This window comes from Gobio gobio (assembly GCF_949357685.1).
Source record: "Gobio gobio genome assembly, chromosome: 21".
In the NCBI taxonomy this organism is placed as follows: domain Eukaryota; kingdom Metazoa; phylum Chordata; class Actinopteri; order Cypriniformes; family Gobionidae; genus Gobio; species Gobio gobio.
This window is the reverse complement of record NC_137117.1, coordinates 15,506,906-15,521,461: the sequence shown is the minus strand read 5'-3', so window position 1 is coordinate 15,521,461 and position 14,556 is coordinate 15,506,906. Positions and strand designations below refer to the sequence as shown.

At 36.5% G+C, this 14,556-nt stretch overlaps 1 protein-coding gene across 1 annotated transcript in view; it reads right to left on the bottom strand.

Annotated features, from left to right (window-relative positions):
* acap3a (ArfGAP with coiled-coil, ankyrin repeat and PH domains 3a) overlaps window positions 1–14,556 on the bottom strand; it is a gene marked incomplete at its 3' end in the record, with an annotated part of 96,635 nt that overhangs the window by 50,588 nt on the left and 31,491 nt on the right. The window contains exon 2 of the mRNA XM_079802550.1: window positions 3,588–3,645. Coding sequence (XP_079658676.1) covers window positions 3,588–3,645 — 58 coding nt within the window. The remainder of the gene's footprint in view (window positions 1–3,587; window positions 3,646–14,556) is intronic.

Sequence of the window (14,556 nt, the reverse complement as noted above, 5' to 3'; positions counted from 1 at the left end):
TATTTACTGCCACATATTGTCTTATGTTTACTGCATAATAAATATAAAGAAAATTCTAAATATATGTATTCTTTTTTATATATTATTATTTTGAAAAGTGTTTTTGCATCCTTCCTTAAAGTTAATATTTTTAAGTTAATATTAAGTCAGCAATATTTGAACGTTTTTAGTTAATACTATTAGAAGTTAATATTTTTTGTTAGTATTTTTGTTTCATAAATGGTGGGGATTTTGACCTTTTGAATCAGAAGACAATATTTATGTATTAGGTTGACGTTAAAGGCCCGTTCACACCAAGAATGAGAACTATATTAGCGTCCACAGCAGCGGACAATATTATTTGTGCTGTAGTTTTTGTCGTCTGCCGCTTTAAATGCTTGAGTATGGATTCTGATTGGCTGTCAATGTTTTATCATGCATCAGCTGAAAGAAAACCTGATTCCAATGGTATCGTTTATCTGTGCTGTTATCATTATAGTTGTGATGTGGACTCTGCATGCTATTCTTTTATATTTAGAATTTTTTTAGTAGTTATTGTTCTTGGTGTGAACGGGCCTTAAAGGGTTAGTTCACCCAAAAATTTAAATTCTGTCATAATTTACTCATCCGTAAGACTTTCGTTCATCTTCAGAACACAAAGGACATTTTTGATGAAATCTGAGAGCTGTCTGTCCCTCCATTGACAGCTACACAACTACTTTGACGCTGCTAAAAGATCGTCAGTCTTATGGGTTTGGAATGACATGAGGGTGAGTAAATTATGACAGAATTTTCATTTTTGGGTGAACTATCCCGTTAACACAGCATATTTCTTTAAAATCACACAAACACAGACACAACAGGTGCGGTCTCATCTGTGTGGTAATTCTTCTCACTAATGTGCCAATTAGATCCCACATGTAAAGGCCAAGGCAAAAATTTCCCACTTTCGCACATGCCACAAATCCCCTGACTCCGCGGAGGGCTTTCACATGTGGTTGTGTGTTTGTTTTATGCCTGATGGGACGCATTCTCAGATGGGCTCCATGTGTCTGTCCCAGCATAAAGAGTCTGACACAAACCAGAGAACAAAGTTTAGTTCCTTTTTGTCCTGAACGGTTAATTTCTTCTGTATTTCATCTTCCTCTTTCTTCCCTTAGGTGTTGTTTCGATTACATCCACACACGCACCCTGAAAGCTTGACAATATCGGCTTGGGAAAATCTCTTAATTTCCCACACTCTCCTCGTGAGTCAAAGTAACAAACACAGAGAGGCCTTGTTCTACACAGCTGCTGAACAGACACACAGACTCGACGTCTGAACAGCCAGACGCAAGAACTAACAAGACATTGTCATGCAAAAATAGATCTAAATGCATCAGTTTGTGAATAGGAATCCAAATGTTGGTTTCCTAAAAATGATTAGTACGTATGCATGAGTATGTGTATATAGACATATACACTGCATGTGTGATTCTCCTTCATGTGTGTTATGCATTAATGTTTTTAAGCACAGTGATGCAGAAATGAATTGGCTTTCTCTCGTGCGTTTGGTTCGGTTGTTTGTTGTTGTTTGGTGTTTCCAAGCATTTTAATTACAACAACATGCAACTTTTGATCATTTCATCAGACTCAGCAAAATAACAGCTTCACCGCAGACTGTAATGATCCAGACTCGTGATTTTTCTCAAAGAAAACTGTTGTAGAAGTCACTGAAGATGAATGTTGTTGTTTGCTAACCCCTTTTTGCATTAATTAGCACTTTTCTAATTTAGCAAAAACAAAAGCAAATTATATTTTGAATAATAAAATAAAAAATATTACAGATTTTGTAATAATATTAAATTAATATTAAATATTTGTATAAGATTAATTATGTAATTACTTTGTTCTAAAATTCTGAACATTTCAGGAATAAATAAAAATATCAACAAATAATAAATAAAATACATGCATTAAATAATACTAAATTATGTATATATAAAAACCATAATAAATATAAATAATATATATAAAATCAATAATAAATAAGTATATAAAATATAAATAATAATAAATAAAAATATATAAATAATAATAAATACAAATATAAATAATAATAAAAATATAAAATATAAATAATAAAAAATAAAATAAAATAACTAAATAATAAATTAAAATATTAAATGTAAATAATAAAAAATATTAAATGTAAATAATAATTAATAAAAATATTAATAATAATAATAAATAAATACAAATATAAAATATAAATAATAATATATAAAATTATAAATAATAAATAAAAATGTAACATTGAAATAATAATTAATAAAAATAAAATGTAAATAATAATACAAATAATAATAATAATAAATATAAATATAAAATATAATAAATATTAAATATAAATAATAATAAATAAAAATATAAAATTTAAATAATAATACAAAAATAAAAATAATAATAAATAAAAATATAATATATAAATAATAATAAATAAAAATATAAATAATAATACATAAAAATATAAATAATAATAAATAAAAATATAAAATAATAATAAATATAAAATATAAATAAAAATATAACATTTAAATAATAATGAATAAAAATATAAAATGTAAATAATAAAAAATTATAAAATGTAATTAATAATGAATACAAATATAAAATATAAATAATAATAAATAAAAATATAAAATTTAAATAATAATAAATTAAAACTATAAATAATAATAAATAAAAAACTATAAATAAAAATAAACAGAATATAAACCATACATACATACATACATAACATATTAAATAACCTCCAAGAGTGACCCGGGTGTAATCTGGTGTTCAGGAACAGATGGAGATCACAAAAACATTAGAGAAACATATGTGCTCATTGACATCTGTGAGAAGATGAACACTTCTTCCTCAAATATTATTTCATCTTCATCTTCTCATGCAAACTGTGTGCAAGGGCGTCTGTGTGGGTAGTTGACAAATAACATGTCATCTCATTTCAGAATTACAATTTTTCCATATTTAAAATGTATATGATTGTATAGGGAATATATGTATATTGTTAGATAAACTTGTAACTCGTCAGCATTACCAGCCATAATTTTTTTATTAATAAGTTATCAATTTAATTAAAATAAGGCAAATTTGATTCATATTAAATTACTATAAAAAGATGCTACAATAAAAGTCAAGTGCCCAAAGGCTAGTGTATTGAGAGCATTAGACAAGAAGTTAGTATTACAGTATTAGATCTTCCCGTCAATAAGGTCCAGCAATCTTTACATCATTTAAACAGGATTACCATCACTATACATTAATGCAGATGAGATAAACCACAAATGTCTTTTTGCAAGTGCGCTTTCTGCTCTCTAATGACAAACCACATGGCTTTCTCCGCTGGATTTGCACCAACATTTGCACATACTGTAGTGATGATCCGTAAAGCCTGAGGTTGACCGTTTGACCTTGTTGTAGAAGCGCCTGATGTCAGTGTTTGGCTACAGAGGTATTAGATGTGATTTCTAACAAAGGAATAAGCTGTGATTTACAAATGCGTGCCCTAAATGCGCTTTGATGGGGTTAGAAGGTCATGTGACCGCTTTAAAGCATCTTACCTTATCAAGCTTGGCTTCGATCTCCACCACCTCCGTCTCCACCTCATCAATATTTGCCCTGGAACGACACAAAAGAGATGATGACGTGAATCATTTCGGCTCGATGATTGTATTTTGATGGATGACACAGAAAGGAACAGATTAACAGCAGATTTCAAAGGATCTACATTTCATTTGTAGATCAATCGCATTCGCTCCAAATAGTTTGCGAGAATTGAAATGTTCAGAATATTAAATCTTACTATATCTGCATACTCTGCACATTTTACCCAGATGACAACTACACTGTGTAGTATACAACAAAACTCATATCACACAACTGGATTAACTGGATTGCCAAAAGAAAACTGAAAATTAAAACCCCCAAGATAACCATTTTAATCCAGAAGATGAGCAGTTTGTAAGTATGTTGGTATGAATGAACCTAAACCAGTTAGTATGATCCTAAAAATAAAAAAGATAACTGATCTCTCACGCGGAAGTATCTCAACATTTGGCGTACACTTCTGCTTCATGCTCAAAATGCATACTTCCACATAGCCAGTGAAGTACACACTGTAGCCATTTTGTGACTTTATCGCATTTCTGAGTCGTAAAAAACATTTAAATCTTTGTCAAATTAAACTTGCCAAGGTAGCTCCGACATGTAAAAACATCCAAAATGGCAGCAGCTTCAAAAGTCTTTTAATCTTGTAATTATGGTCATCCTGACGAGACCTAAAACACATCATTAGTCTCAGCAACTGACCAATCAGATCTGGCATTTTCAGAAGGGCCAAAATTACAATGTGTGCCATCTCCTCCCTCTGTCTTCCTGTGTGAGAGAGGCTCTTCCTCTGAACTCTGAGGGTGTTTTAAAGCCTCAGGCTTTATGTTAATATTGAACTGAAATATTTTGGACTATTACAGTCAGCTGATCTCACCATCTCTCGCTGTGCTCTGCGTGTGATGTGTTTAAGAGAGGCTGCAGTGATGCACGTGCTCTCCATTTAGGGCAGAAGCAATTGTGCCTCGAGTACAGAAACACACACACAAACACACACACTTGTGTCACACACGATCAGTTAATGGATGCTGCCCCTATTGTTTTTCCTCTCTCTTGTGGTCCCCTGGTAGTACAAGTGTATCAGAGCCAAAAGAAAGACTGGAGATGCACTTCCTGCCTCCTAAGGAAAAGCATAATATTTTGATTTCAGTCATGACAACTCTCGGGATAATTTTGAAACATTTTATTAATAGAATGAAGTGTACATAGGTTTGTTCTTGGTGGACTAGATCTGCTACACTGCAGCTGAAGATAATGTTGCTGCATGGCGCACGGCGATAGTGCATCCTTGATGCGCCACGGTTATATGGACGAGATAATGAATACTTGAATTGGATTGGCTGGGAACTTACGTTTGACAAACCAATCCGAACTCAATTTGTTTCATGACTGAACTATACATTAATGTTAAAAAAAGATCTAAGTCTTTTTCTATGTACACAAAAGGCCTATTTCTCTCAAATATTGTTCACAAATCTGTCTAAATCGGTGTTAGTGAGCACTTCTCCTTTGCCGAGATAATCCATCCACCTCAAAGGTGTGGCATATCAAGATGCTGATTTGACAGTGTGATTATTGCACAGGTGTGCCTTAGGCTGGCCACAATAAAAGGCCACTCTAAAATGTGCAGTTTTACTGTATTGGGGGGGTCCGGGGGGGTCTGAAAAACAGTCAGTATCTGGTGTGACCACCCTTTGCCTCACGCAGTGCAACACATTGTAAGGCACTGGCCTAATACACAATTCAAAAAACATGGAGAACAGACAGATGCATCTCCTAAACCTACTTTAAACCGCCTATAACCAAACAGCAATGCACTAAAAGCAACTCTGAATACCTTAGCAATTACACAGAAACAACCATCCACAGCCCCTATATCTTGGCAGCCATTCATCTAGGCACAAGATTTCTTCTAAAAACATAAAAATCTAGTTAGCATTGTTCCATTAAACACTGCTATACATTGAAGACACTGATTACTCTTTGATTCCCACAGTTTAGTATAGTTTTTGTTCATTCTTTGTGTAACCTGCTGCTCCATAATAAAGTCTGTTTTTATCCCTACAAAAACATTTGCTCATTCTGGGATTCCTGCCCTGACAACAAACCCAGGTCCAGCTTATATAATGTCTCACAACTTGATGAACTTCATCTGGACTTTTTGCAGAGAATGCGGTGAGCTCATGAGGCTGACAGCATGGCCACGCCCCCGGCACCACTGCAGCTGTCTGACCTCCTGATGTGTTTCCTGGGTGGAAGCACAGCTGCTCTCACTCTCTCCCTCACCCTCCACCATGCCAGCTTCCAGGATGGATGCGCATGTTGCCCCCCCGGGCCTGTAACCATGGCAACCGCTGTGGGGGCCGGCCCCACATTTACAAACCCTGTTATGTCTGACTTACCTTTTGTTTAACTATCACTTGATCCTGCAAGTGAAGAGAATACAAAGGCAATATGGTTCAAAGAAAACACATTTAGGTAAAACCTCACCCTTACACTGAATACTGCGTCTTACTGTATAGTGCCAAACAGCAATGCACTAAGTGCATTGAGCATACACAATTTTATATTTGTCCATAAGACTATTTAAATGTATATTACATTCAAAATATTGTATTTAAATGTAATAATTTAAATGTCAAGCTGTAATACTATAAAAAAAAAGAGATATACACCGATATTTATAACTATTTTGTCCTCAAAGTTGATGTGTTAGAAGCAGGAAAAATGGGCAAGCGTAAGGATTTGAGCGAGTTTGACAAGGGCCAAATTGTGATGGCTAGACGACTGGGTCAGAGCATCTCCAAAACTGCAGCTCTTGTGGGGTGTTCCCGGTCTGCAGAGGTCAGTATCAAAAGTGGTCCAAGGAAGGAACAGTGGTGAACCGGTGACTGGGTCATGGGCGGCCAAGGCTCATTGATCCACGTAGGGAGGGAAGGCTGGCCCGTGTGGTCTGATCAAACAGACGAGCTACTGTAGCTCAAATTGCTCAAGAAGTTAATGCTGGTTCTGATAGAAAGGTGTCAGAATGCATCGCGGTTTGTTGCGTATGGGGCTGCATAGCCTCAGGGTGCCCATGCTGACCCCTGACCACCGCAGAAAGCACCAACATTGAGCATCAGAACTGGACCACGGAGCAATGCAAGAAGGTGGTCTGGGTCTGATGAATCACGTTTTCTTTTACATCACGTGGGTGGCCGGTTGCGTTTGTGTCGCTTGCCTGCGGAACACATGGCCCCAGGATCCACTATGGGAAGAAGGCAAGCCGTTGGAGGCAGTGTGATGCTTGGGTCCTGCCATCCATGTGGATGTTACTCGTGAATGTTTGGAAAAGGAATATTTGGAAATGTAATCTGATATTTCCTACATACACACTACAGCAACATATTACACACACATATTGTGCCTGTGTATATACGTTCACCACAACAGATCAGCACTGAAGACTGTTCAATATAACACACATTAGTGCTGTTGTAGGTCGAGATGCTGAACCAGCAGACATGTTTGCTTCTGGCCTAGTGACTAGCTGACTTCATATCCCCAAGCAGGGCCGGGCTCTGTTTACCCACACAAACCGTCTACAATGCTGAAAACCAGACAAAAGAAGAAGGTTTATTTATATCATGACTCAGACAGCCCTGTCAAATCAATCCAGAATTAACAAGGACAGTCTGAACAAGACAAAAAAAAAAAAAAAACAGAAACATTTGCCAGCATTTGAATGAATTTCGTGAAAAGGCTTAAAAACACTAATATGCCCAGCCCTGTGTGTTTTTGCATGAGTGAACTGCATTATTGACCTTGACGCATTTCCCAGAAGGTACCAGCTGAAAGAGGCACAACCCTCATCCGCCGGGGAGACCACCATAATGAGAGAAACACTCCAGCGTACACTATCAGATGTCTCGCTAATTTGGACAGCTGGGAACAACATCCACTGTTAGTGATGGTTTCCGCTGCTGTATTCTCTCAGACATATATCACACTGTCCGAGGGAACATTTTCACTTTCATACAGCAACAGCAATATTGACCGCATGTATTGAGACCCCTCAGTAAAACAGATTTGCTAAAAGGGTCTCCATCCAGATTAGGTCATCGTGGGGGTCTGATGATGACATCACTGGGCTGAGTATTGATTGATTGATTGCTTTGAGTGTTCTAGTGGAGGCTGGTCTTTTGTTTTGTGAGTCATTCAGAGAGAAGTGTGTGTGTGTCTATTCTTAGACTGCACGCCTCTTAGTGCCCCGTCTGGACCTTTATATTCAGTAAAAGCCTTAATTCTCCTCCAGCCTCCATCTATGTGGCAACTGACCAAAAACAGAGCATAACTTGCATCAGCGTGACCAGAGTGTAACTGAATTATACTGTAATGCACTCACTTTAAAATGCTATTAATGTGCTTTATTAATTTAAAGACAAATTGTGTGAATATCACAATGGTTTTATTGCTCTTTTTAACAGCGTGAAACGCATGACTATTACGATTTTTTTAACATTTTGAATGAAATGTCGCTGAATTTCAGTGATCAATAGAGCTAAACTTGCATCATTGTGGCCAATGTTTAGAATAATTTAATTAATAAATCAATGACATGTTATGTGGATATCATGATGGTTTTAATGCACATTTTGTATGTAAATGTTGTTTGTTACTTTGTATTGTTATATTGTTATATAAAAATTAGTGGTGGGCATAGATTAATCTCTAAATCTTTAAATTTTGCCGAAGGCATTCAGAATATGTGTGCTCGTAAGTGACCCTTTGTCTTTTTGTAGTTTGAATAATAAATAACTTCTGTCCCTTTAAGACTTGACGCACGCATGGATCCCACTGTTCCTGTGAGCTGGTTACGACTGTGTTTACGTTAATACTCACCAAGATGGGCATTGAGACATTTGTTGAGTGTATTTGACCATTAATAACCTGGAAAAGGAGCTCATTTTTGCACTTGTATGTCAGAAGCGGCTTTATTACGGTATGTGTGTGTGCGCTTCAGATGCGAGCGCGAAATCTGCGGGAATTAGTAGAATTAACATTATGTGCAACCCCGCGCGAAATTCAGACCAGTCACACCAATACTAAAACGCTGTCATGAGGAAATATCCAGCAGAACACCCGTTCGCAATGTTCAGAGGGTTAACCGGACTGAATGAGAGGAGGCGGGTGCGTGTCAACTCGCTGTCGGTCAGAGAGGAGAGTGCAGCTGATATATCGATACTGTAGAAAATGAGTATCGTATCGTTTCAGACATTTCAGTATGGATACATATCGAAATATCGATATTTTTGACAACACTTGTAGACATACACACAGGTTCGAAGACTCGTTCTCTCGCCCCCTACAGTGCAATTCGGCTAGGTATACATCCGCGCTAAAATATCAAGGTGAAAGTCATCATAGCTTGCGTAGTATAGACCTAGCTCCCAACCCAACTTTGAGAATAGATTAACGGCTACATCTTTTATCGCCCGAAAAGAGTCTCAAGTTAACGCTGCACGTTAACGCCGATAACGGCCCACCACTAATAAAAATATTCATACGCTTGTTTGAGAAGTAGGGGTGTAACGGTACACGTATTCGTACCGAACCACTTCGATACAGGGCACGTGTAGCCTACCAAACGGTTCCGAATGCAAGGGTGCGTTCACACTTGTCATGTTTGGTTAGATTAAAACGAACCCTGGTGCGATTGCTCGGTTAGTGCGGTTCATTTGAACATATGTGAACGCTGCCATCCGAACCCTGGTGCGCACCAAACAAGCGGACCGAGACCGCTAAAAAGATGGGTCTCGGTCCGCTTCCAAACGAACTCTGGACGTGATGTCACAAGATGTGACGCTACAAATCAGCTGATTTGACGACGCGGAAAGATCGGTGTATCCAAAATGAGTAGAGGGCAAACGTGGAGCAACGAGGAGGTAAAGTGCCTCATCAATATATGCAGATCTTCGTTTCTGCACACAACGGAGGAAATCCTGCTGCTGTTTTGAATGTTTTGAACTTGATAAAACATTTTCTCAGCTGGTAAAAATAAAACCAGATGTACATGCATAAAATGATCGCGTTTAATCCAGCACACAGCATTGTTTCAAATGTTCGGTAAGCAAGCTCCGTCGCGAAATATATGTCATAAAAGCCGACCAATCAGGTTGTGACCGTATCCCTATGCCTTTGGTTCGGTAACTTTAGGTTCGCTGTTAAAAATGCCAGTGTGAAGCGGACCAAGACTATGTGTATTGTTTTTATTTTTTGGTCCGGACCAAACGAACAGAACTACAAGTGTGAACACACTCTAACAGTTAACAGTCGGCTTGTTTTAAATGCGGAACATACTTCAAACCGAGTTCCCACACGAACATATTAAGTATTCAGTCCATTTTATCATGAAGTTCAAACGATAAATGCCGTTTTGGCGCTCTTTAATGTGACGTGACTGATCACTGTAGGTGCGTCAGTTCAAGCGGAGGCGCGCGAGTGAACGCGATCATCTCTTCCTAAAGAATAAACATGAATTAATATCTCTTAAGGTATGTTGAGGATACATTACAACATACTGAAATGTATCATATGTCGTGTAATTGCTCAATCGGTGTTTCAACCGCGGAAAGACAATAAAACAGCTTGTAAACAATGTCACGTAGTATCATATTTATCATATTTGATTTAAGTCATTCAGTGTCCACAGCTGTTAGTTCACAAGAGAGATTAACTCTTTCGCTAAATATATGCACTATATTAGCCTATATATTTATTATATTCGACTTAACCTGTTAGTGATATCTTGATTATTTAATGTATGTTTAAATAAATCTGTCATGAAAATAAGAGCCACTGTTTAAATTATTATATTTCAACAACGAATTGAAAAAAACAACAACTTATAATTAGATTTAGAAGTTAATGCAAAAACTGCCTTATGTGAAGCTTATGAGTGTTGGTTATTATATCTAAAAATAAATAGCAACTGAATTTAGGCTAATAGTTTGGGCTCGGTTGTTAACCTTTAATATTATAGCAATGTGTAAGTGAGGGCTCCCTATATACTTAAAAGCATTATCTTTAAGAAACTTTTAGTTATAATTGAATTCATTTTTACTGACAGACACATTTTTTCAGTAAACAAAAAATAAATAAAAAGCAATTTTGTAAAACTGTTGTACCGAACTGTGACTTCAAAACCGAGGTAGGCTACGTGCCGAACCGTCAGTTTTGTGTACCGTCACACCCCTGTTGAGAAGTATGGGAAACATGCATTGATTATTTTTTAAATAGATTTTTAAATGCATTTAAGTAACTGCTTTAAATTTTTTTATAAATTAAGTAGCCATTTATGGCCAGTGAGCAAAAATTAAAACAGCAAAGCTTCATTAACGTGGTCAGTGTGCAGAATAACTGAATTAATAGTGGCATGTGGACCGTACAGGGAAAAAAAAAACATACTCTTGGTTGAAAAAAACAAATTCGCATACGTTATCATAATGGTTTTAATGACCGTTCTGTTTGGCCATTAAGTTTGCTAAAAACTGTGCCAGTTTGCTTCATTAAATTCAAAGACAAGTTCATACAAATTGAGTGAGCAAGATAATGTACAGTAAGTCAGTCATTATTGGAAAATAAACCCCTTCAGACTCAAGAGTGATAAAAAAAGAACCCTCCACTTCATGGCAAGGTTTATTTTTGTGATAATGACTGTACATTATCCCCTTAAACATCTATCAGTGATGCTACTTCTCTTCCCTAAAGCAGCATTACTCACCGAGTCAGTGTTTGCTTTGTAATTCAGGTCTGGTTTTATTCTCTTGCGAGAATGAGACGTCTCCAAAAAGCCACAGACAGATTTAACCCAAGCGGGCTTCCTTTCTAGCCTGCTTTATGGGTGTGTGGCGTGTGGAGGACGAGCCAAAAGCAGACAGGGTCGTCCAGCTCATTGAGGACATCAGCTCTCAGATGTCTCTGGGCGAAAGCGTGTTGATTTTGGAGGGGTCAGCATGCAGTCAAGCATCAAAAATGTGTCATGAGCAAAAGAGCCCACCCGGACCCCTCCTCATCCCAGACCCTGCGAGGCCACCACAGCCAGATACGATGAGTTATCTGTGTTTAGTGGTGTTCTGGCAGGGCAAAGTGAACCCAGCTGGCGTGTGCGTGCAAACAATTCCCTAATCGCCGCTCCGAAACCCGCCTGCGCGGATCATGTGTGAGAAAGCACGGCGGTCCTCGCTTTATCAGATGCTTTCCCGCCAAAACTCTGTTCCCACCTGAGTGGTGATGTCACAAAACGTCTCCAGACGTTCTGAGGTGCTAATGCGTCCGGGACTCAGGGATGTGTGCAGTGCAGTGTGGGAGTTTTAACTAATGTGGACGTCCAGGGAAACACACTGGCCAGGGTTTAACATTCTTACGGGTCAGAGCAGATGGAGGTCAGATTGTTATGAAGCCGACACTCCTGACAACACAAACATCATAACTCATTCAATGATTCGACACCAAATGATACACACCTGAACTGTGTGGGAAACTACTTTAAAATAAATAAATCAATAAATGATAATCTATACTAAAACTTATCTTATATAAAAATATAATATAATACTTTTTTTATGAAGATTTATTTCCCCACCGTAACATTTTTATCATGACGATTGAACAATACTTCTACAGCATTTATAAATCTTAGTTAATGTTAATTTCAAAATCAAAAGTTGTATTTGTTAACATTAGTTAATGCCCTGTGAACTAACATGAACAATGAACTACAGCAAAACCCCCAGTGTTAAATGAACACTCCTCAGTGTTTATTTGAGTCTACATTCAAGAGTGTTAAAATAACACTGAAGCTGTGTTAAAGTTAATGAGATAATTAAGTGATTGATTGAGTGATGAATGACCATTAGTGATGACACCTGATGTTAATAAGCGGAATCACTGAAGGGAATAGTCACCATTATTGTGATCAGTGTTTGCTGTATTTGGGCTCTTAACCCTTGACTTTTTAACTTTACTTTTTTCTGGCTGCTTTAACTGTGTGTTTAGAATACACATTTGTTCTGGCAAAAAACACAGAGTACAACATTTCAGGTGTTGTTTTCATAGTAACAATCACCACGTAGTGACCGGATGAACTAATATCATTCTAAGCCCAATCTCTGGTTATATGGGTGATGTGTTAGTTTTACATGATGTATTACAACAGTCCTGTGATGTTACAGCATGAGATTCTGCACAAAAAATGTTTGAACTGCTATTTTTCAGACACACAGACATCAAGAATCAGCGTAAGAATCTCAACAATGTGACTATTATATTATATTATAAAATAATATAATCCTTTTTATGAAGAATTTCTCCACACTGAATTATTTTTTGTCAATTAAGAACGAGAATTCAGAAGCCAAAAGTATTATATATAAAAATATTCTCAGTGATGATTATTATTACTGTAAAAGAGGGAAATGTGTTTAATTGTCATGAAAATAATGTCCCTGATGAAATTGTCCTAAAGCAGTGGTCTTCATTTTTATTTTTTTTTAATCTAAATTATACATATACATTAGGGCTGTGCAATATATCGAAATAATCGAAATATTGCAAATGTACATATCGCAATATGCATATCGCAAGGGCACGCAATATCTGAATGATTTTAATAGGCTATTTCAACATTGTGAAAAGTGTACGTTTTAGGTTGATACATATAGCAGAGAAAAGACTGAGCACACGACTGTTACTTATGTGACTTGCTTGATGTTAAAAAGAGTTACTAATTGCAATAACTTGCGAAAAACAACTCATTGCAGTCTCGCTCCGTCTGCTGTCTGACACACACACCGAAACGTGCGCACAAGCCGTTCTTTTTTTCGTGTCTTGTTACACACTCGAACTGTCAAATACACACACAGTTATGTCAAAATGGCTGTCTTGATGAGTATTCATGTAAACACAGTCGATTATGCTTTAAGTGAAATATATCAGTCGGGGAAAGAAATAGATTTTACACACTTAAAGCAATATCGTATCGCATATCGAATATCGCATTATTTAACAAGGATATCGCATTTTTCTTCAATATCGCACAGCCCTAATATACATATACATATATACATATATATAATATATATATATATATATATATATACATATATACATATATACATATATATATATATATATATATATATATATATATATATATATATATATATATATATATATATATATATATATATATATACACATTTATTTTTTACATAATATATAATGGTAACACTTTAGTTTCAGGGTCCAATTCTCACTATTAACTAGTTGCTTATTAGCATGCATATTACTAGGATATTGGCTGTTTATTAGTACTTATAAAGCACATATTAATGCCTTATTCTGCACGAACATATTCTCCTACACTTAACAACTACCATACTATTAATAAATTAATGAGTTTATTGAGGTAAAAGGTGTAGTCATTAGTGAGAATTGGACCCTAAACTAAAGTTTGACCTATATAATAGACATATAATGAATATGATATGCAATATTATTGACAAGTGACATGTTCTTGACAGGTTTTGTGAGATTGATGTACAGCAAAAGTGCAAAACGAATCATCTTCAAGAAAGAAAAGTCAGAGCTACACATTGCAGCAAACGATTCAGCTCTCAAAAGGTCAGCTGAAATCGGCTGGGATGGACAGCACTCCCACAACCCCACACAGCTCACAGTGTGTTTTCTGAATGAGTTGAGATATCTTCACAGCCGTCGCTGGAGGAATGTTCTAGCACCAACCTCTGAGCACGACTGGCAGAAAGCTCAGGGTCACTTCCTGTCGCCCAGCCACTGAACACCAGACCACAGTGGGAATGCCAATACTGCGGTCTATAGGAGTTGTGTGGCATGTTTAAAGATGGGAATGTCTTTAAAGAAGAA